This window comes from Mixophyes fleayi, chromosome 1 (genome assembly GCF_038048845.1).
Source record: "Mixophyes fleayi isolate aMixFle1 chromosome 1, aMixFle1.hap1, whole genome shotgun sequence".
Classification (NCBI taxonomy): domain Eukaryota; kingdom Metazoa; phylum Chordata; class Amphibia; order Anura; family Limnodynastidae; genus Mixophyes; species Mixophyes fleayi.
The window spans coordinates 272,511,569-272,536,332 of record NC_134402.1 but is presented as its reverse complement, the minus strand read 5'-3'; the positions used below and the strand labels follow the sequence as shown (position 1 = coordinate 272,536,332).

The 24,764-nt window shown below is 37.9% G+C and overlaps 1 protein-coding gene across 1 annotated transcript in view; it reads right to left on the bottom strand.

The window, feature by feature from the left end:
* SVEP1 (sushi, von Willebrand factor type A, EGF and pentraxin domain containing 1) overlaps nucleotides 1-24,764 on the bottom strand; it is a 291,067-nt gene that overhangs the window by 85,047 nt on the left and 181,256 nt on the right. The window contains 8 exon segments of the mRNA XM_075204846.1: nucleotides 543-716; nucleotides 1,579-1,749; nucleotides 1,844-1,967; nucleotides 2,081-2,205; nucleotides 2,849-3,024; nucleotides 14,515-14,716; nucleotides 17,058-17,215; nucleotides 20,232-20,433. Coding sequence (XP_075060947.1) covers nucleotides 543-716; nucleotides 1,579-1,749; nucleotides 1,844-1,967; nucleotides 2,081-2,205; nucleotides 2,849-3,024; nucleotides 14,515-14,716; nucleotides 17,058-17,215; nucleotides 20,232-20,433 — 1,332 coding nt within the window.

Below are 24,764 nucleotides of genomic sequence, written 5' to 3'. Positions count from 1 at the left end.
AAAAAAGTTTCAGTAATTAATAATTATTGTATTACTCTGGGTGTGTAGTATGGTTTACAATGCACAATACATTCCAGAAAACATTAAACAATACAATAATAACCTTATGTTGTGCAAATACAATATTTAAATTATCCAACAGGATGTTATAAAGAAGTACATGGAAAGAGTGCACTACACTAGATAAGTGATTTTTTTCCAAAGATGGAATGCAACTAGTTGAGTTGCTTAAACACAAATGCATACAAAATAAATATTTCTAATATACAAAATTTTCTAAAAATATGTTATAAAAAGAGATATATGAATGTGGCTTGCGCTATTGTACCAATTTCTAAAAAGCTTACATCCCGCATTACGGTTCTCCCCTTGTATGTAAAGCACCCAGAGAATGAGCAATGCTGTTAAGCATTAGTATTAAGGTCATGTGCCCATTTTGTACCAATTTAATTCAAGGCTGGAAATGAAAAGTACTGCATGATCTCTGATATAAAGTCATTCATGTGTTTTATACAAAACAAAATAAACAAAAAAGAACATACCCAGACATATAGGTGAGGTACCATCCCAACCTCCATGGTCTGTACAAAACATCCTTGAATCCCCCAGCAGATAGTACCCACTATTACACTGGTACGTGACGGTGCTTCCGGCAAAGAAATCTTCATTGGTATTAATGCCATTCTTCAGGTGAGGAGGTTTTCCACAGCTGATCCCTTAATTAATTAATGATTTTGGAGCAAGAAACCAAAACTCGCATTATTAAAAGTAACTATATTAATAAAGTTATAATCATTTTTTATATATGCATTAGCTTTGCACTAAAAGCACTTAAATAGACCTTAACAACTGCAGCAGTTATTTCACATGCAATCGAATTATATAATGTTATTCAGTGGTAACTATACTAAAGACAAGAGCCTCCAATGACATACAGCATGCTTAAAGCCACATCAGCCACTGCTATTTCAATATTTCTTGATATCCACTCAGTCCACATAATTTCAATGATGGGAAATCCAATACACTGCAAGGGACACATGTGCTGCCCTCTAACCTTCAGAAGACCAGCATATTACCCTTAATCTCAGTAATTCATTAATAATATATTTAATGAAAAAAGAGGCACCACATACCCTTGGAATATATTCCCACGACTGCAAGAAAACACCCTTCAGATTTCCAGACATGACACTGAAATTCACACTTAACCCAAAACACCCATCATGATGACCACTCACCCAAAACACTCCATTCATTACCACATTTACCCAAATATGCCTATCATAAACTTCCCCTAAAACCCCCCTCAGCCTCTTTATTTGATAAGAGTTGGTATGGCAGATGGAGCTTGGTGGGGCAAATAGCAGAGAGTAAGAGTTGAGGTAGACGGATCATAAAACAAAGCAAAGATCTGACAAGTTACAGAGCAGGAAGGAGCTGGAGCTGCAGGTGGAGCCTTTAGCCCATAACAAGAGCAGGGATGTGTACTTGCAACCCTAACAAAATATCTGGTAGCTCTAAAGCCCCAAGCTATATTCCCAGTTGCTTGTGTTTCGTATGTCATTAATTACTAACTTTCACAGTGTGGCAGAGGTTGATCCCACTCTCCCATATTAAGGCACTCCTGTTCAGAGCTTCCCACAATCTGAAAGCCCGGGTTACAGTATAGACTGATCTTGGAACCTGGCTTGAGCTCACTGATGGATGCATGCAAATGAGGTGAAGAGCCCTCCAAGGCTGGACAATCTGTGCAGTAATCAAACATTAACCATTATTATTTCCAAACAGTATTTCAGGATACAGTTTAAAATTCAAATTTACAAGAAACAACAATGCTTACCTGAACAGAATTTACTCTTATGGTCCACTTTAACTCTTCCAACAACACCTGGTAGGAAATCAGCCCAAGCTAATACATTTCCCCTTTGAAGGTCACGCGGGCATGAGCTAGCCAATACTTTCACCTAGTAAATTACAATTTATTGAAAGTCAATTTTCATTGACATAATAATGGTAATAATAGATTAGACGATTCATCTCCTACTTGTTTACAGAATTCAAATACACAGAGATATACCTGTTCAGGAGCTAGTGGATAATCCCATATATTAAGTTGACTGATTGATCCAACAAAAGACTCAGCTGGGTTGAAACCTTCACCTCTCTGGTCTTGTTCTTGTGCAAGAACTAATGCACCACCGCCTAAAACATCAGAGTATCACACTTTGTTAGACTATCAAATCATATGTGGAAAGTTATTAAACATAGTTGATAAAATAGACTGCCCAAGTAAACCTTACAGCAAATACATCACATGCACCTAAATATAAAGTCTAAATATAAGATCTAGCTTTCCATTTATTTTTTTATTTGTTTACTTTAATTAAATGTAGTTACAATCTTCATATATGACTTTTTAACTTTTATTAAATACAATTTTTTTATAAATTATTTTATTTTATTATTTTTATTTTAGTTCAGTGCATACTTACATTCAGTTTTATGATGGCTCCAGGAGCTCTATGTATCTATGGTGATTGATATAATTTAACACGATTGTCATAGTAAGTAATTATTTTAAATTTTGTTTTATTAAGGAAAAATTATTACCTATTTTCATAGCAAGACTTTTTGTGTAATAAATGTAGCCTGTTGCATGTGATGGGAACACCATCAACAGTGATCGATAACATGAAACTTTTTTAAACAATTTTTAATGTCACAGAAAATACTGAAATTGGTCTATTACTGCAGTAAACGATGATGCACTCACAACTGTCAGCTCTGTAGAGCTAATTAAATTTACTTTGTAGAATTTGTTAAATAATTTATGGCTGCCACCCACCAGGTATGTTTGCTCCCACTGATAAGCCTTTTCCCCCATCGGACAGTCTTCCATCAATGTACACTTTCCAGGAACCGTCAGTGCTTGTCCAGGTAACTACAATGTGATGCCATTTGCCATCATTCACCGAAGGACAGTCAGTTATTCTCTCTTTTCCATTGACATAAAGTACCCATCTGCATAGTAAGAAAATAATACATTATGCATGAATTTAATTATTTGCAATTGATGCACACATCTTACAGTTCAGAAAGATGCTGTGAATTCTGAAGACAATTCTTGCATATAAATTAAGAAATTGCTTAGAATTTTTTAAAAAAAATAATTGTTTGCTTACACCTAATGCCTAGAACCAGGGGCACATAGATAACATTGGGCCCCCTGATATTCAGCTGAATAAAAAATACACCATATAGCATTTAAAATGGCTAAGTAATAAACACTAAAAACAACACCTGCAATCTGAGCTTACACTGTATCCAAAGAAAACCCTATGTTCCCTGTAAGCTGAGGACCTAGGATATATACCTTATCTGCCATAACCAAAAACCTTAACATTTTTATAGCAAAACTTATGTGTCCACAAAGCTGACAGAAACAACTGAACATGAAAGAGCAAAATAGCAATAGAACAAGAGCAGGCACAAAGAAACACATTTTTGTTAGACCTTTGTCTTGCTGTTGTTCATTTGTTTAATATTTTGTTTCACAAGGAATATGTTGGCTAGGTAAACAGTACAGAAGAGATGCCAAATTTACTCATTCTTGTTCAAATACAGCATGGAGCATGAAGCTACGATTCTTCCTTAATTTCAGTCACTAAAATGTTATGCACTAAATTTAATTAAAAATAATTTCCACAATTTGTTACAATATATCAATGACTGGAAAAAGAAGTAAGGGTGCTTTAAATAACTAATAAAGAAAATATATATCAAGCTGCAGATGCAAGACTAAGGGCTAGATTTACTAAGCTGCGGGTTTGAAAAAGTGGGGATGTTGCCTATAGCAACCAATCAGATTCTAGCTTTCATTTATTTAGTACCTTCTACAAAATGACAGCTAGAATCTGATTGGTTGCTATAGGCAACATCCCCACTTTTTCAAACCCGCAGCTTAGTAAATCTAGCCCTAAGTCTGGATTTATATTTTTTGCACTCCCTTGCTATTTTTGCTCTACTATCCTGCTCCCTTCACCTCAGAGACCCATGGTCCAAACTTTCACCACATACCATCTGTATAAAATAAATTAATGTCATTAATTTTACCGATAATGACAAATGATCATGGTCACACTTATTTCACCACTTCAGCAGAAATAGATCATTCATCATCATCATTTATAGATACATATGATTATTTAAAAATACTATCAAAACTTAAGAAGGTGTCTGTCACCATTGCAATTTTGCCATCAAAGACCAAGCCCATTGTTAGAAAACTTACCCTTTCCTCATTTCTGCTCCTGATCACGGCCATCCGCACTGTCAACATCCAGGCAGTCGGCACGGTGATGCGGTCACGTGACCATGAGAGGGGAATTTGAATTCCCCTCTCAAAAATGCTCGGACACATTGCCTGCTAGTTCACCTGCCTCAGCATCTGACTCCCCTTGTGTCCTTTTAATGCAAAATATCTTCCTGTCTGTGCAAGATCTTTTTGGCATCTCTGACCCTGCTTCTGGATTCTTGTGCTGTGTAACTCCTGTGTTTTGACTTGGTTTCTTCTCTGACCTTGCCTCAAACAAATGGTGTGAGGAATGGTGTGAAGTCATTGTGCAGTCAGAACATATTTTGATAATCCTACCACTGTCTTGACACCATAGTTTAGGACATTAGGTTATCTTAATGGTTTTGGGAATCCTTGAATTTATGCCACGTTTGCCAGATTTGGAGTATACTTCTCTAAACTGAAAGGAGATCTCCTCAATTTGCATAGTAAATTGATCTTTGTAAACTCCACTGAAAGAGGATTGGTTCTGTTAGTTTTCCAATATTTGGCAGTATTTAAAAGGTGAGGTAATATATCTTTTAGGTGAAAGGAAAGATCGATGTAGTAGAATTATGGGTGTTTGGAAATATGTATGAGTCTCACAAAGTGAAAGCATTTCCTTTAAGTACCTTTCTATGAAGAGGAGGAACCACCTAACATGGGCAGGGGCAGCGGTATTCCTGTTTAGTTACCTGCTGTCTTCCCCCCAATGCTCCAGTTACCATCCAAACTTTGAAAAAATTGATTGCGATATACATGCAGTCACTATATTTGGACCGCAGTGACTGACCTAGTAAATGGATACTTCCGCTCATTGTCCTGTTCCTATTCAACTCATGCTATCAGCCTCCGCACTGCTAAGACAGTGATTGTTTCTTCCTTTATTCAAGTATTACTGAGCATTGTTCTGTGACCAGAGTGTCTTGTGGTGATCATGACGGCCTTGTTTCTGCTGCCCCTAGGATTGGGCCAATTGCAGCAAAGTTCTCACTTCATCTTGTGGGAGGAACAGTGCAATTGTTCCTATTTTGTATGACAACGTACATCCTATTGAGTTTGTCCAGGGTTCTATGCCATCTGGTCACTAGTTTTTAATTGTTTTATTGTGACACTGCTGATTTCTGAGACAATTATTTTCAAATATTTTCTACTACTGTCTTTCTGGCAGGACTGATCCCATTCTTTGGTATGAATTCGAGCTGTTTCTGTTGATATCACATAAATCATAATACATTGGTGAGGGGTAAGACAAGAAAATGCACATGTTTAAAATTCATGAGGTCTCTTAAGAGGTCCACCTTGGATTCTATACTACAAATGAAGGTTGCACTTCCAGGTGTCTAGGGATAAAAACCAAATGTATCCCCTTCTCTGTGGCCAGTGTTGTCGTTTCACCAATGCTTTAGATATATTTAAGTAATATATCAGCGTTTTCGGTAATTGGTTTTAAAAGACATGAGGTGAACATAACCAGCTTCCCTTGTGAAGTGATCCTGTCCCGTACAGCACTTATTTATGTACAACCAGACTTAATTAATCAGACAATAAAACAGGTCCCTCTAATGAAACTCAGTGCTTTGAGGATTTGTTTGCCAATCTGCAATGCAGAGAAGGCGGCATGCTATGGTGTACTTTTGAGATCAGACAAACTAAAGATCCCTGTCTGCTTACAAGGAGTTAAAACAGTGAAGTGAAACCTCCAATATCTTGGTTTCAATCCCCAAATAATAAGCAAAGTTTTTTGTGAATAGTTAAAGTTTATATTGTTATTGTGGACTGGTAGGGTGTGCAGGTGGTAAAGTATGCGAAATAGGAAATTCATCTTCAGGACTTGAGCCCTACCAAGCCATGAGAAGTGTGATAAATCCCAGTTAGAAAAATCTCCTTAAAATACAGTAATGTGTGTAGAAGATTTATCGCATATATAGAATATAGTCAATGCTTAATATGGCATGAATAAAATGTAAATGAGAATATCTGAGAAAGGTGGGAGGACTCCCACTGTGAGTGAGAAATGCTCATATTCACCAACTTGGCCAGGTTAATTTTGAAGCCAGATAGAGACCAAAAGGTCCCAAACTCCTCAATTAAACAATTGAGAGAGATCATGAATGAGAGGGATATATTTTCTATGTATTTCCAATTTAAGTTCATTGTTCCTCAGTGCAATCCTCGATATGTTGAATGAATGCATCTGACAAAGGATGTAAGTATAAAAATAAACATGGGCAGGAACATGCCTGCTGAGTGTCATTACATATCTTCATGGGCACCATGAGTAGGCAATTTGTTTTGATTCAAGTCTACTGTACAATGCCATTATCCAACTTAACATATGTGGACCCAAGCCTAGGGAATTTAAGTGTATAAACAACCAATCAATCCTATCAAAGCATTTGTGTGCAACAGTATCACTTAAATCCCTTTACACCGAGCTAGGTGGATAAGGAGCTTGCCTTATTTTGTTGGTGCTAATATAGATAAACAATGCTCCCTGTACATTAGTGATACTAGCATAAACAATGCCCATCCATCATCTCACTCACATATGTGATTTATTTACTTGTGTAACATAGTTTAAATAAGGCTGCTGCTTCAACTGCTATGATTTTACTTATTATGCACAGTTCTTTGCAATAGTTCTTTATTGACAGGCAGTGACATGCTTGCACTAATCCCTGAATCAAATCAATTTGATAACTGTAACAAACATTAAACAACTAATTTCTACTTTATTTTTTATTAAAAGCAACAGCCACATTTTAAAATGAAAGCATTTATTAAGGTACAGTACATTTGATCTTGCTGTACCATGTGAAGATGGAAAAAAAAATCTACCAGTTAATCCAGGTGGATTCACTTGAATAGTTAAATCCTAGTGGGACTGATTCGTCTGACAAAAAAAGGGGTTTACTAGCGATACTGTTTGCTAACCAAATCACCTTTGAACTTATGGAGAGCCAGTGGGCAAAGTCAACAATTTCCTCTGTATCTTATTGAACATTTATGCCCCTAATCAACACATAATTTTTAGAGATGCTCAGACTCGGTTCCCCAAGAACCGAACACACCCGAACTTAGCAGATCCGAGTACCGGCTTTGCGTGCCCTCGGAATTGAAAACGAGGCAAAACGTCATTGTTACGTCGTCGGATCTCAGATCTCGCGAGTACTGCCCTCCATAGCAATACAGCGCATTTCACAGAGGGACACAGAAGAGGTAGCACCATTTTTGGCAGTCTTTAGTGCAGTTGGGCAGCGTCATAGGTAGAAAAGAAAGACGATGGGTAGCAGTGTCTTTCAAAGTCTCCAGTGACATTCAGGATTGCTCCATTGCTACTTGTCATTGCTGAAATAGAAATAATAGGTCTGGCAGACTTGGTCTTCTAAATCTGCAGTGACATTGTACTGTGTTATATAGGTAAAACACAAAGAGCAGAGGTCCATTGCTCCATTGCTAGTTGTCATTGCTGAAATAGAAATAATAGGGCTGGCAGTGTTGTTCTTAATCTGCAGTCACATTGTACTGTGTTATCAAAATGGATTCACAGCAGTACACAGAAGACCAGCACCAAGCAGCTGCTGGCACCAGTCATGATGGTAGTAATCCCTCTTTGTCATCTGCTATAGCCTATGTTAAAGTGCATAGTGTTTTTTAGTCAGGGAAACAAAAACGTAAAAAAACTCCTTTTACCTTGGTCAAGAAAAAAAGACCTGTAATGCAGGCAAAGTTATCTTCAGAAAAATTTTTTTTGCCAACATGCCATTCTACACATGCAGTGGCAAGGAAAGAATGAGGCCTTTGCCTTTCTCTATGAATGCTAGTTCTGCAACTGTCACTGAGGCATCTTCTTGTAAAGTCAGTCATGACCAAGCAAGACCTTGTCATTCCGACTCCAAAAGTGGTGTCCAAATACTTTCACATGTAAAAGTCGAGCTGGAAGAAAACAGTAAGGCAGTAGAGGAAAATGTATGCTCTGATTCAGAAATGACACAAATCCCTGAGGAGAGTCTATCCGTGCTATGTGTAATCGTGACCATTCTGATAGTGTACCCATAAAGAAGGCCCCTTTCAGCATTTCTGCAGATGTGTGCATGAACAGCCCAAGTGTAGCCGGAGATACACAAATTGAGAATGCCACTTTGGAATTGCAATAGGATGAGGGGGATATTTGTGTAGCTGACGAGGGCGCCAATGAGGATGTTGATGAGGATGATGTTGTTTGAGTAAGTCCTGCACCAGTGGAAGCAGTTCTTGCATGTGATAAGAAGAAGGCCATTGTCATGCCTGGGCATAAGACCAAAATAAGACCAAAAAATCCACCTCTTATGTGTGGAATTATTTTTACCCGAATCCTGACAACAGTTGTCTAGACATTTGTAGCATTTGTAAAGCCACAGTAACGTAAGCATGGATGTCTAAATTAGAGATGGTCACTGACCCCCGTGTTTTGGTTTTGGATTCGGTTTTGGATCTGGATTACCGTCGTGTTTTGGTTTTGGTTTTGGTTTTGCAAAACCGCCATTGCGTGTTTTGGTTTTGGTTTTGGTTTTGTTTGGTTTTGTTTTGCTATTTTTTGGGAAAATCCATGTTTTTGGGCCTAAATTAACCCAATTTAGTGCTCCAACTGTTTTAGAGACAAGTAATCTAATTGTTGAGGTAATAAATCATCCAAAAAAACAGTTTAATTCTTCGTTGGTAGGCCTATTCTACACACAAAACAGATTGTCTTCCTCTCCATCTATGCATATTGGCAATGCAGCCATCGTCTTTGAATGTATATTACACCCTACACTTATAGTTAAATATGTAAAGAAATGGAAAAAGCCAGTTTGCTTTCTGTCTCTCAAGGCCCCCCTCCACTTGTATAAAATAGCAAAAAATTCAGCCATTATAGACTGTACAATATTAATTGACATGGAGAAAGCCAGTTTGGTTTCTGTCTCTCTAGTCCCCCCTCCACTTGTATAAAATACTAAAAAATTCAGCCATTATAGACTGTACAATATTAATTGACATGGAGAAAGACAGTTTGGGGTCACTCTGTCTCTCTAGGCCCCCCTCCACTTGTATAAAATACCAAAAAATTCAGCCATTATAGACTGTACAATATTAATTGACATGGAGAAAGCCAGTTTGGTTTCTGTCTCTCTAGCCCCCCCTCCACTTGTATAAAATACTAAAAAATTCAGCCATTATAGACTGTACAATATAAATTGAAATGGACAAAGGCAGTTTGGTATCTGTCTGCATCAGATCCTCTCTCCACTAGGAGTAAAATAGAAAACTATTCAGCCGTTATATAATCTAGAATATAAATAGAAATTGAGAAAGGCAATTTGGTATCTGTCTGCATCATAATCATCAACATCATCATTAGCGCCCTCGTCGCCTACACAAATCTCCCCCTCATCCTCTTCTAATTCCAAAGTGGCATCCTCAATTTGGGTATCACCGGCTACACTCGGGCTATTAAGGCACACATCAGCAGAATGCTCACGATTAGACATCCCACTGTTGGATGGACTCTCCACAGGGATTGTTGTCATTTGTGAATCAGAGCAAATATTCTCCTGTAATGCCTCACTGGTATCTTGCAGCTCAGCTTTGACGCGTAACAGTAGTTGTGCACCAATTGTAGGCTGGGTAACTTTTTGGGATCTGCCACTAATAGCCAAAGGTGAAGGCCTCATTCTCTCTTTGCCACTGCGTGTGTAGAATGGCATGCTTGCAATTTTTTTTTTATCGTCACTTAACTTTTGCTCAGTTACACTTCTTTTTCGCTTCAATACAGTAAATTTTTTTTTGGTTTTTGTTTTTTGCACTAATTTGAAAACACTCTGTTGTTTGACATCGCCTTGGCCAGATGACGTACTGGGAACACTAACATCAGGACTGGTGACAGAACCTGGTTGCTCATTTAGATCATATGTGGACTGCTTTGAATCCATTGCGTAGATACTGCTGACAGATATGACTTTTGACAGCCAGAAATATTAATGCACAATTAGAGAGGACACCCCAAAAACACTGAGGAGTGCTAACATTTATTGAGTAGATACTGCTGACAGATATGACTTTTGACAGCCAGAAATATTAATGCACAATTAGAGAGGACACCCCAAAAACACTGAGGAGTGCTTAAAATTATTGAGTAGATACTGCTGACAGATATGACTTTTGACAGCCAGAAATATTAATGCACAATTAGAGAGGACACCCCAAAAACACTGAGGAGTGCTTAAAATTATTGAGTAGATACTGCTGACAGATATGACTTTTGACAGCCAGAAATATTAATGCACAATTAGAGAGGACACCCCAAAAACACTGAGGAGTGCTAACATTTATTGAGTAGATACTGCTGACAGATATGACTTTTGACAGCCAGAAATATTAATGCACAATTATGGGGGACAACCCAAAAGCGCTGGGGAGTGCCAAATATGAAGAAAAAATAATAAACCTCTATCCTCCTCTCTGCACTAGCGATTTTGGTTAGAGCAATTGCAAGAACAATATTGTATTCTTTCTCTGTCCCTGCTCTAATTAGCCTATGACTACACCCTGCTCTCTCCCTCTGTCAAATGGCGATGGATTGCTGTGGAGGCGTGTATTTATAAAGTTCAAGTATCGCGAGAACCGAGTCCCGAGATCCGACGACGTCACAATGACGTTCGGCCTCGATTTGGATTCGGAATTGGCGGGAGAGTACCGAGCTGCTCAGCTCGGTACTCGGATACCCAAAGTTCGGGTGGGTTCGGTTCTCGGAGAACCGGACCCGCCCATCTCTAGTCTAAATAGACATGTATATGTATTACCTTCCCCTTTGCTGCTGTTTCATCAGTATTGCACAAAGTATTTGTGATCTGCACTTTACGTCAAACCTAACTATATTATAATTTTTTGGGAATTGGAGCTGATTCGAAGCTCAGCGATGAACCTGCTTTTTGCTGTGAATTACAATGGCTCTTTTTAGTGCATTGTCTGGCACCCTGGATTGGTCTGGTTCTGATAAAAGCACACATCTCGGGCGGGGGGTCAGCAATCGTCGCCATGTATTAGCTGTAGAATTACCACAGTTATCCAAGGAATGGGTGGAGCGATGAAATGAACCATAACTGATTTCATGATCCAAGGACAAATCTGATGCTATGAACTGCTGTGTGTTTGTGTCATTGCTCTGTCGCTTAGCATCCAGTCAGGTTGCTGCAGTCTTTGTTTGAAAGTGCATGAAAATAATATTGTGACCTGTGAGGTGGTCAAAATTGACTGCAGATGACTTAAAATAAGTGTTAATGAGGTTAATAATAATAATGTAGGGGGGAAAAATAGCAAAAATATGTGATTTTATAAAAAAAAAATATATATAGGGATTTTAGATAAAAAATTGGGATCCAAAACCAAAACCAAAACATGCAAGGGCGGTTTTGCCAAAACCAAAACACAAAGTTAATCTAGATCCAAAACCAAAACCAGAACACGGGGGTCAGTGAACATCTCTAATTATTTTCCAGTATGAGCATTAAGCTCTCATCTGTCAAAAAAGAAGAACTTATTGTACCAGGAGAACTTAATTTGGTCCTGAGCCAAGGCATAGATAGATCTCCCTATGTGGCCCACTCCCCAGACAAAGCCAATACCCAGATTTCCAAGGTCCTCACTGAAATAACCATTTATATGATTCCTGGAGGGTCAAAGAACCCTTGACTAAGAAGTACACATTTTACACTCATATCAACACCTCATACTCCAGAATTGACATGATCCTAGCCAAAATATGACCCTCAAGCTTCTCACACCTACACCCGATTATTTGGTCATACCATACCCCTATCACAGCTGACCTTTCAGATCTGGCTTCTCATCCTTCCTTCTCATCATGGAGACTCAGTGACGCACTTAATGAGGCACTCCAACTCTGAGAGTATGCTCAATTTAATTGAACTGCTTACTAACAATAATATTCCTGATGTTGCACCTGGAACTAACTTACTTAGAATTCCTAAGTTATCTAATCAGCTCCAATATCTTGAGACACAGCATAAACACAGTTTGGACCAGAACATCCTACAGAGCCTCATGACAATAAAGGGATAAGTAAACTTGCCAGTTTCAGACCATCAGCCCACAAATTAAATGGCTGAAGCAAAACTTTTATGAGAAGGGGAACAAAGATGACAAAATTAACTCCTCCATCTTAGATCCAGAAACTCTAGATGTAGTCTTCTATCCATAAATATATTAAATATTTCCTAGCAAAAGTAGATCTCCCACACCTGTCCTGCAAAACAGCAGTACAACTTAGTGCTGAATCACAACTGAAGAAAAGTAAGTAAACACCAGAAATCCATCAAGTCTCTCTAGGCTCCAGCAACTTTTCGGTGGCCTACAAAAGATTTTCTGATACCCTAACTTCTCTTTTTTAATGCAGTCCTCCAATTGACCCCCTTTCCAAACATTATGCTAGTATCACTAATTGTGGTCCTTCACAAATAAAGACCCTTATAATTGTGCAAATTACAGGCCCATAACACTTTTAAACAATGACATTAAGCTCTTCATCATAACTCTAGTCAATCATCTAAACCAAATCTTGCCTACTTTGGTACACCATGATCAAATGGTATTTATACATGGCTGCCAGGCCAGGGATAACGTGATGAACAATTAATTGATTTAAATTATCAATAAGAGCAAAACCCTAGCAGTTATCCTTTTGCTTGGTGCCACAAAGCCTTCGAGAAGATTTCTTGGAAATTCATGATGCAGGCAGAAAGAAAGAAATTCAGCTTGACAGGCGATTTTATCACAACTGTATAAGCTGTATACACCTCCCCGGTGGTCAGAGTCCTGATAAATGGTTCTACTGTTGTAGTCATCTCTCATTGGGGGCTTCCCAAACCTCATAAACACAAGTATGGGACACATATATATCTAACTTTAATCTCTCATCCATTATCTCTCCCTTCGCTCCCATATGGTACAATCCTCACTTCCTTCCAGGCAGCTCACCTATGTTCACAGAAGCAATATAAACTGCCATATTTATATTATGCTACTGGACTTAACATCAGAACTCCACCACAGACATGAATCTGAGTGGAAAGATGATCTCTGATGCCTGCCTGAGGAGCTCTGTATCCCGCAACTCAGTGTCAACTCTGATTAAGGAAACAGCATATAAAGTGTACTATAGGTGATATTACACCACAACAAATTTAAAAAAAAATCCTACCGCTAACCCAGCTTGTTGAAGGAACTAAAGTCACAGGGCCCCTTCTATCATATATAGTGGACCGTCCCAAGGATATCCATGTTTTGGGATAAACAGACTCCTTGGGGTAAATGTATCAAGCTGAGAGTTTTCCGGCGGGTTTGAAGAGCGGAGATGTTGCCTATAGCAACCAATCAGATTCTAGCTATCATTTTGCAGAATGTACAAAATAAATGATAGATAGAATCTGATTGGTTTTTCAAACCCGCCTGAAAACTCTCAGCTTGATACATTCAGCCCCTTGACTCTCTGATGGAGGCCTTTATCCCTAAGGATCCACAACTCTTCCTCCTCTCTTATCTCTCTATTACCCTCCCAAAGGCTTTTAAAAATACCTTATAAAATTGGCTTCACACATTTTAGCACACATTTTAGCAGCTTTCGCATTCCACTGGAAACAGCCTGACCCACCACCCTTCTCAATGGTTAAAAACTGCATCTGGCACTTCACATGCATGAAAAAAAACCACATATCATCTCTATAACAGACCAGATCTTTTTACCCAACTTGGGACCCCATAGCTCTTCAGTGAAGGCCAGAACTGCCCCTCCCACGATTAATGTCTCCCTCAGGTCTTCTAACTGTCCTCTTCTCTTTATTCACCTTTCTCCTCTTATAAGCAACAATGTTCGCACCTCTTCAAGCCTCACCCCACCCCTCCTTTTTATTATTTTTCATTTTCCATTGTTTGCTTACATTATCATCAACATTTATTAATTTATCACCAGCCAATTCCGTAGCGCTTTACAATTGGGTACAAACACAATAAATACGCATATTAATTACTTTCTACAAAATGTGGACCTTGTATACCTATTTGTTACTGATTTTTCCATTGAATGTATTCATCACTTGTGTACATTTAAAATGAAAGTGTAAAAAAAGTGTTTTAATTACCCATTATAGTCTGTAAGCAGAAAAGCATTGTCAATGCCGTTGTCAATAGCATATGATATTGGTGTTCCATAATTTGTAGTATCAGAAGATTTCATCCAGAAGGCGCAGGTGATGGCGCTCAGTGTGGGTAGTATATTATCAAGCATTACGTAACCATATATACCAGAGACTTCAAATTCCAGATTAAATCCAGAGGACTGTTCTGCAGCGAGCAAAATCATTTTAGCATTTTGATTAACAACATAAAAGTAAATATAACAAAGTCTGTTAACAAAATAAACTAAATAGTTCATGACATGTGTTATGCAGATGAAGGATGAAAATGAGGATGAGAGAGAAACTGTGCTTCAGAATTAGATGAGAAGAATGAGGTATTAAGTGTTAACATGTTGGTTGGTTGGTTGGTTGGTTGGTTGGTTGGTTGGTTGTGAGAAATAAGACATATGGGGGTGAGCTATACACAAGACTAAATTGAGCATGGGTTTGAAATAAATGTGCTGAGGATATTGTAATAGATATAGGTTAATCTTGGGGTGTAGGTGAAATGGAAGAATACAGATTAAATTTAGGGGTCATCTGAGACATATAAGGCAATCTGATAGATATATACATCAGTAAAGACACCAACTTTCGAAAGGTAGTATATTTAATAATAGTTAAATAATTATATCATAAGAATAATTAGTTTCATCTTTGCATGTAGTGACTGGGTAGCAGGACCGTTAAGATAAATTATCACAAACTGAGATGTGTAAAGAAAAATGTCTAAACATGCTGCATTGTTATTCAATTCATGCAAAGCTATTGGCAGTTGCAGATTTATATATTCTGCTGCCCTAGGCCCCTTTCTCTTTGCCACCCCTAGAGCATCCTATTTTTAAAAACTAAGTAAATTGACATGATTTTGAACTAATTGGGATAAATTTAGATCTTAACTATAGTAAAATATACACAATAATAATGACAAGTGAGCAGAACGTTGTTTCTAGGCATTGGCCTATGTTGGCTTTCCCCAAATCTGGGCCTAATCACTGGGGGACATTTACGAACTGAAAAGCATGTGGGGGAGCAATGAATATTTTTGAAAAATGCTCATTTTGTCTGCCAGGCACATGCATTTAAAGTGCAGATCAAGGAGGGAACAATTCATCGACGGTCCCATACATATATTTAGGTAAGGAACTGGCAATGTTGCTCATGCTCTTCTGAGCATGCATGGTCAAGTGCATGCGTCACCCAGAAGAGCAGGAGGAGGGGCAAAGGGTGGGTGTAAGGGAACATCAGAGGAAGGAGCAACCCAGCATTGCTAGGCCCTGTAGTTCCGCCACTAGTGCAGTTGTTTTGTGGAACAATTTAAGGGATCATGGTCTCTGATAGTAAAATCACCTTACTTAATTGTACCTTTTCCATTTTAAATACTGCTTGCTAAAGTCTCTAAAAAGTCATAAGCATAAAAGAAAATGAATAAGCATAAACACTGCAGTAAATTCATGTATATTACGTGACTCAGTAATACACAGCTTTTGACATACGTTTATGCTCTCTTATTTTAATAATCCCCTTTCTCTGTAGAATGCTTCCCTCCTAAACCTTGTTAAAACCATTGACATATTTGAAATATTCTATCATATCCCCTTTTCTCTTCTGTGCTCCATATATTATTATGGTAAGTTTTGTAGACCATGCACCATTTTAGCAGTCCTTTTGTCCCAGGGGACTGAGTTCCCAGAGAGAGAGGAGTGGGTGCCAAGAGCCAGGATCCTAGGGGAGAGGAGAGGTTACCAGGAGTGAGAGGAGGTTGCCAGACAACCTGATCACAGGGGATAGGGTGTCAGTAGATAAAAGGATAAATTGGATAAAATGGGTGAGAGGAACGTGCCCCATACAAGAAGAAACCAGGGGAGTGGGTATCAGGGAGCAGGATGCAATAGGAGAGGTGCCAGAGGACCGGGCAAAATGAGTGATGGCAAGAAAAAGTGAGGCCAATTGACCACTTACCAGAGACTCCGAAGGCCTATATATCAACTCCAGGAGAGGGACAGCTTTGTTCAGTGAAGCTTGAAGATGCCTGTCCACAAACTTCACCACACTGCTTTCTGCACTCCATAAATATGGCTGTCCTGTTATAGGAAGCAGCATGGTGAAGTTCCTGCGCAGATCTGCCACACGCACAGGCTCCTTCAGTCTTCACTGAGGAATCAGATTTCTGGCTTTTTCGGTTTTAATCAAAGACATCAGGAAAGCCCTGCGAATAACACCAAACTGAAGATTCTAATACTTCCGGTAGAACATAAAATGTTGTTAACATTAACAAGCTAACAACAGAAAATGTAGTGAAGGATGTCTGAGAAGGTCTCTGGGAAATCTAAGCTTGGCTGATGTGCAACTGAACTCCAAAAACAAGCACATATGTAGCTGTATTACAAAAGGTGTGATTGCATTAAACATTGCACTTTCCATGCAATGTTTAATGCAATGTATAATTTCGAGCAATTGGTATGTTAAACCAAAGTGTTTTCTGCAGTAAGCAAAATGAGTAATACCTGTTTCACACCTGCTTCCGGAAAATCCTGGTGGGCATTTACAAATAAAAGAATTTATGCTATCTATACACTTAGCCAGGTTAAGGCAGGGACTGGATTCACATTCATTGACATTAACTTCACAAAACTGTCCAGTAAAACCTTCCATACACTGGCACCTACAAAAAAGAAATATTATTTTACGATTGTCTGAAGAAACAGAAGACATCATTGGCCTATGAATGTATCAAAGTAAGTGGCAGAGGTGGTGAATTACAATAAGTATGTACTGGGTGGCGGAACAGAGTTTGGGGACACCAGAAGGCCCAGACCTTCGCCATTTAAACTCAATGGTGCATATTCCACTGACAAGATGTCATGAGGGCTCTTACTGATTACAGGAAAATGTTTGGATTCCCCCCATTACTGTGTACATTACGTGACATGAAGTGAAGAGCCTGCTACATTTTCCAATTAAAATTATGACTAAAAGTGGTCTGGTGATATTAAACAGCGTTTCAGTGTATGATAGTGGTATGGGGGAAAATGTCTCGAGCATGACTATGAACATATAAATAAAAATATATATAATATAAAAAATGATAATTAAATATTAGATGCATTTGTAAAGAACAGATCTGGCCAATCACAAAATCATTCAGAAGTTCCATATTTTTGAACCAGTCAGTCCCTCATTTCTTGCCACTAACCAATACATTAATTACACTCTTAGCAGCAGTGTATGCTACAGTCTATTATTATATCACTCAATTTACACACTACTATAAAGGTAACTTCACTTCCAGTTGTAAATATGATTTTTTATGTAAGAGGGGTAAAAATGTGGAGTGGAGATTACATTGTCAGAATGCTGGATATTTAGAAAACCATTTATATCTTACAAATGGTAAAGAATATCATATTTGAGGATAAATGAGCTGCCCTCTGTGCCTGTACAGGGGAACAAGTATACATTTGACACATACAACTGCTCTATTTCAGTCATCAAGACTTCTGCTATTCCTCCTTACACCATTTAACACATGATTGAATGTATTAATGTTCATTAGCTATGCTATAATGTCAAGACCAGATCTGAACTTTGACTATTTTCCAGTAGCTCTGTGTGCCCTGGAGTAATCAGCTATATAAACAGGTGAGGGAGTCTGAACTGTACCAGCAGCAAGCATCAAACTCTGTATTTTGTAATATTACTTGATTTTTCGGAAGTAGTCAGACTGACTCACTATATTCATGTATTTTAACAACTTTTATGTATTAATGCGTATGGGTATGTGTTTATATTTAAATTATTAATGAGATATAATGTATGTGTGTATAACTGTTTGACGAACATACAAATTTACCATCCTGTCTTATATTGATCCAATCAATTTTGAACAATTTATTATTATTTTTAAGGAATGGGACGTATTTGGTTAAACACAACTAGCAGGATTTTGCTGTCTTGGTAGGAGTTGCTTAAATGCAAGGGTTAGCCAGGCTCCTGTTGCTTGATGGCAGTATTTGGGTGCACTAAGCGCTGTAGAATACGAGTTGTCTTATAGTGTGCTTCCTTAATGTGCCGTGTTAGATGAAGGTTAAATCTGTGGCTTTGTTGGTCAATGAAATGCTAATATCGATAGTGCTGTGTTATTCTTTTATAGATGTGTCCGTCTGCCGTTAAACATACGAAACTGTATATAGCATTGAAATGTCAATACACATAACGGTTCCTGAGATGCATGTGGGCTTATGTGTTGATGCAGTAGACTGTAATAGATCATAATAGTAATAATGCTTGGCAAAAGCGGTTCTGTCAACGTGGATTAACACATGTAGTGTTTGATGTAAATGTCCAATGGGTTATCAGAGACGTAGACTGTCCAGACGAGGCTGATTGGAATAGAGGCAAGGTAAATACCATTATACGTATAATGTCTGTTTGAATAAAATATGTGATGTGTAGAGGTATACAATGAACGTGGTTTGTAAGTGTGTGTGGTGTACTTTGCGGTACACATAGTTTTGTGTACATTGTGGTCTGCAGCTTAATTAGTTAAGTTAAGTTAATAAATTAATATATGGAAACGACACATAAACCTAACCTAACATTTGGGATACCTTAGTTGTCGATGTAATCATGCATCTCCCTAGTTATTAATTTAATACTATCTGTATGCAAGTGTTGGGATGACTATTGTATATACTTTTAGCTAATTTGTGAAATACAATAAATGACTGATTAATAATATATATCTACTTATTGATTGCAACACAGTTAAAAGGAATAAGTAAGTAATGTTGAGAGAGAAAAGTTGCAATAAATAGAAGTTATACAGTTTCATTGATAATGTCCATTTCATAAATACATACATATTAGATAAGAAAATATTAAAGCTGCAATCCCCTACATTTTTCCCCCCTTAGTAATATAGTAAGGTAAGTACCCTTTACCCATGCATGCATAATTTTTCTTAGCTGCACTTCTACAAATCAGCTCATTTTCAAAATCTCTCTGGAGGGCGCAAAGTATGGCTGCATGTCACACACAGCATCACAGCTCTCAACATGTTATGTGAAAGCAGAGGAGGGAGAAGAAGGTTTGGCTTTTATATCACATGGAGCTCAGAGAAACGTTTCAAAGTCCCTCTGGCTACTACATCATTTTCCATGTGGCTGTGATTGCCGTGGTGGTCTATGACACTGTGAACAATTATAACCATTAATAGCAGCTTGAAGAAACAAACAAATGAAAAATGATAAATACCAAGATTGTTCTTATAGCCTGCCCAGTGATTCATATTAAAAAAACCTACCTCATTTTCCATGGGATTGCTGATTTAAAACATGTTGAATAATTATTTAATTTACTTGTAGTACAACAACTGTGCAAAAAACTAATTGAGTCCTAAGGTATAAGATTTGATCCCCTGTTCATAGACAGTGATTACCTTATCCTAACATATGGTTATGCCTACATTTTTATACCATGATTTGTTATGCTTCCACTATAGAAAAAACACCTACATATACTTCACATTTTAGAATACTGCTTATGTATGGACTTTTTCTCACAAAACTCTACTTTCCCCATTGCCCTCACTACAGTTAGCTATAAATACAACTAAAATGATTCCCTGTGTCTCAGCTAATCTTACTTCCTGCAGCAATACTATAGCAAATTGTCATCACCTGAAGCTGTTAATTCCATCAGTGCAGGAGGCCCCATTCTGGCAAGGTCCACTCTGACATTCATCAATGTTTTGTTCACACATTTTGCCGTTATACCCGAAAGGACACACACACTGAAAATCTCCTTTCAGATCTTTACATTCACCACTGTTTAAGCAAGGTTTCGACAAACACTCATCTATTTCTATTTCACACTGTGTACCTGAAAAAAAAATCAAATAAGACAACAAGTTAATACTTATAAACATAATGTCACCTGTTAATAATTTTAGCATTGATTACAAAACGGTTTAAAAAAAATGTTTTTTTATCTGTTTTTTTTTTGTCCACAAAATACATTTATTAATGTCTACTGAACATAAAATAAATTTTTACAGTTGCTCCTGATTGCAAACACATGTTATAGCATGAATACAAGACTGTTGCTCAGGACTTAGACTAGTCCTGTAGCTGGAGCAAGATATATACGGCAGAAAAACAAGTAACTTTGAGATGCCTGGAGCTTGAATCGGACGTGGCTGCGCAAGTTTGGCAGGGCTTACTGTACATTGACTATAGGGCGAACACCCCTTCCCTGCCCTGTACCCTCCCAGAATTGTGTCCTTATCGTACAAAGATTAATTGAATGTTGCAGCATTTAGTTCCGTGTGGTCTGGTTCTGGGCAACCACATATTAATTTTGCGTATGATACACTCAGAAATGGCAGATATGTTCCTTGATGAATCAGGCCCTAAGTATCCCCTTTGATTATTTGTACGGAGCTTCACAAAATGCATATGACTTGGCATAATATTCATATTGATGCTTCAAATCATTGGCTATGTATATCTGTATTGTAGATTTGTTTATTTTCTTTAATATAATTAACAATAAAAATTGCCCCCATAAGTTATTTATAAATTAATTTTGTCCCCATAACCATTAAATAATGATTGCCACAATAATTATTTTATGTTATGAATGGCAAGATAGCTCAAACAGGATGTTTGAACTAACTAGTCTATCAGTAGCAGGTATTAAAATAAGGTGTATTTTTTCGGGCAGTTTTACATTCTACCCTCAAACTGTCCTATAGTAAATGCGATTTGGAGCACTAAACCGCTAGGAATTGATGGCGCTGTTTAATATGTTATTTACCGCTTCATCTTTTGCAGATCAAATTTGATGTGACAGCAAAGGCCATGCCACAATTTGTGAATCCACCAATCTACACCGAGTATTTTGTTGCCTAGGAGATCACTCAAACTCAGAATCCTACAATACCCAAGAACTTCCTATTCCAAAGTGATGAATATTAAATAAGCTCCATCACCCTAAACACCTTTTAAGGTATATTATTATATATAAAAAAAACATATTTTGTGTTCCATTGGTTTGCTTCAATAGGTAATGTCCTGTAATCACTGTAAACAAAGATTCTTATTTCTGTTTTTCTATTTCATTTCTTTTTTTATAGCTCTGAGCATGTTCATTGTGTCTCTAAAATCCCCTTGAACAGCAGGTATGTTATCTCTTGTTCCATTTACTCAAGAAATATGAGCTACTGACAATTACACCTACTGAAATTAATTATTATTATTATTATTATTATTATTATTAATAATAATAATATTAATACAATTATTTTAAAGCACAATAACTAAAACCCTAATATAATTAGGCTGTGGGAGAAAGGCTACAGGGATAACGACTACATCTCAATAATGTGGGAGCATATTCCAGCACGGATGGGGGTTTTCTGGCATGTGGGAATGATATGGAGTCGGTAGGAGTTTGAAAATGATGCTTGCAATATTATTTGGGGTCCCAATCAATCTCTAAACCTAAACAAAATAGAGTGCAAAGGCTGCATAAAAAAGAGCAGTAAAACTATAGATTTTTTATGCCAAAGTTTACAAACAGGAATATATGTATACAACACTTAAATCTCTTTTAAACATACATAATACTAATAATACGTAATATTTACAATGGTGTCCCTATATAGAGAGGGGGGAAGAAGAAGTGGGTGGAGGAGAGGAAAAGGGGGATAGAGTCAGAGAGGAAGAGAGGGGGGAGGAAAGAGAGAGGGGGGGGAGAGAAAGAGAGAGAGAGTGAAGGGGGGAGAGTAAATAGAGAGTTAAAAGCTTTCTTCACATTTGCTATAGACGTTTTTACCATGTAGAAGGAGTCTCAGAAAAACAAACAGCTTCTGTCAAAAAGTAAACTGAAAAGGTTTGTGTAGTAGTAGTAAATTAAGCTTTGAATTGCAAGTAATAAAATACAAATTAATATTTTTTATTTATCCTGAGTCCTTATTGCAAACTGTACATAAAGACTATTTTGATAAAAGGTCACTTACAAGGTTACTTGATGCACGTAAAATCATTTAATAAGTAGCCTTCAACCAGGGAATGCCATGGGATCATAATAGCTATATTCTCTGATACGGAGGATTAATGCTGAGACAATAGACAGCTGCAGTGAGCCATGGTGCTTAGAAAATTGGCATTTACTATTCTCTGCAGGTGTCTAAGACAGAATGCTGAGGCTGGCTTTATCTGCAGGATGTTATCCTGTGTTGCATTCTTTTATATGCCACTAGTATCTGAAAGATTAACTTGTGTTTTTTTTTATGAAAGCAAGTTAAATTGCACACATCACATATCGACAACAGTGCGCATGTAAAAAAATGTGTAAGCAAAATGCATTCTACAGGGTCCAAGGACTTAATGAATTAACATATTAGCCAAGGTGACCTGGTTAATGTTGGAATCAGCTGGGTGTCTTGGTCTTTAGCCATAACAATGTGGGAGAGTAAAACAGGCTTTTTCGTGCTATTAGCTATAAAGGAGAAATCACATTACAGGCAAACATAGCCCACTCACTCTGACCAGAGGGGGGAATGTATTTTTAATAATAGGACTAAAACTATTATCCTCAAAATGTATGGCAATCGCTGCAGAAAAGAGAAGGGTTAAACATTTTTCTTTATGTTTCAAAGAATTTAAGGTCACAATTATATTAAAAAACAAAGCAAAATGCAGGGTACTTAAGTTAAATTGTCTAAAAATATTTTCATAAATCCATAGAAGCAAAATGTATTTCCTGGGCTTAACCATGATCAGCGTTGTATCTGTACATGGACAGATCCCTTTTCACTATATCATGTGATTATTAAGAGTCAGGATTGAGTCATGGTAAAACAGAGTGGAGAAGGCATCATTGGTGGAACCCAGGGAAAAGTCCCATCTCCACTGCCCGGTTACAGGTCCACATATAGGTAGTCAGCGGAGGCCGTAGATAATGAAACAGGACACAGTGAGCAGAGTAAATCCAAAAGCAGTCTGGGGTTAACTAGATGGCAGAAGTCCCTGCAGAATGGCACTAGAGAAAAAATAGCCAAGGATGTCCACCAGCTAGGTGGAGTCCAGATAATGTTAAGACCTTGTTGGTATCAGGCAGGAATCAGGATTGCAGACGAGAAGAAGGGTTTTTGGTGCCCAGGTAATGTAGATAAGCAGAACAAAAATGGGATATGTATGTGACATGCTGTTTTACGTTCTCTTTTATTTTACAGGCAGTGAGATCTCTGACTACTCTGGAGAGTGGAGCCATTCCAGCACATGAGAGGAACAAGTGGGTAGCACTTGGTTTAGCAGAAGTACCATCCAGCAGTGTATGACAGCTGGCTACCATGTAGGTTAATTGGCTGCTATCAAAATTGACCCTAGTCAATCTCTGTCTGTCTGTCTGTGTGTGAGTGTGTGTCTATATTAGGAAATTTAGACTGTAAGCTCCAATGGGGTAGGGACTGATGTGAATGAGTTCTCTGTACAGCGCTGCGGAATTAGTGGCGCTATATAAATAAATGATGATGATGATGATGAGTTGCTTCCTAAATACTGCTGCACATTCTATAGATGTAGCTACACAGTTCATCATAGGTAGCTCCTGTAATATTGGGTTTGGGTCTAAAGGTGCCTGTGATAGGAAGCAATTCATTAGTTGACAGTTTTAAAGAGGTTTTTGATTGGTCCCTCAATTAAACTCCCAATTGGCTACAATAGTAATGGAGAATATCTGGATAAAGGAGTACGCAGATATAGTTACGTTGTTGCTTGCCATAAAGACTTAGTCAGAGAGACCAAAAACGGGGCAGATGAGTAGACCAAGAGCCAAGAGCCAAAGACGTTTGGTATGTGGTTACAAGCCTTTGCCCCACTAGCTAGCATTACCGGAGAGAGAACTCCCCAGGAATACTCCTCCCTTTTTGAATGTACACATAAACAATCTCAGAGGCATATAGGGAATATGGAGCTTGGTAGTGCTACAACGAGGCTTTCAAGCAGAAGAAAGTGGTGCAGCCAAATATGCTGTTGGGTATAAGGACATGTGGATATGTGGATTCCCACATGAACTGTGCTCATATAACACTATTGAAAGAAATGACCTGTGTCTGATCAATTATGTTTATAGTGTGTCTAAAAAGGCAAACATCTGCTGAACAAGGTATGCTTCCCAAAATGCACTAATCTCTAACCCTTTCATTT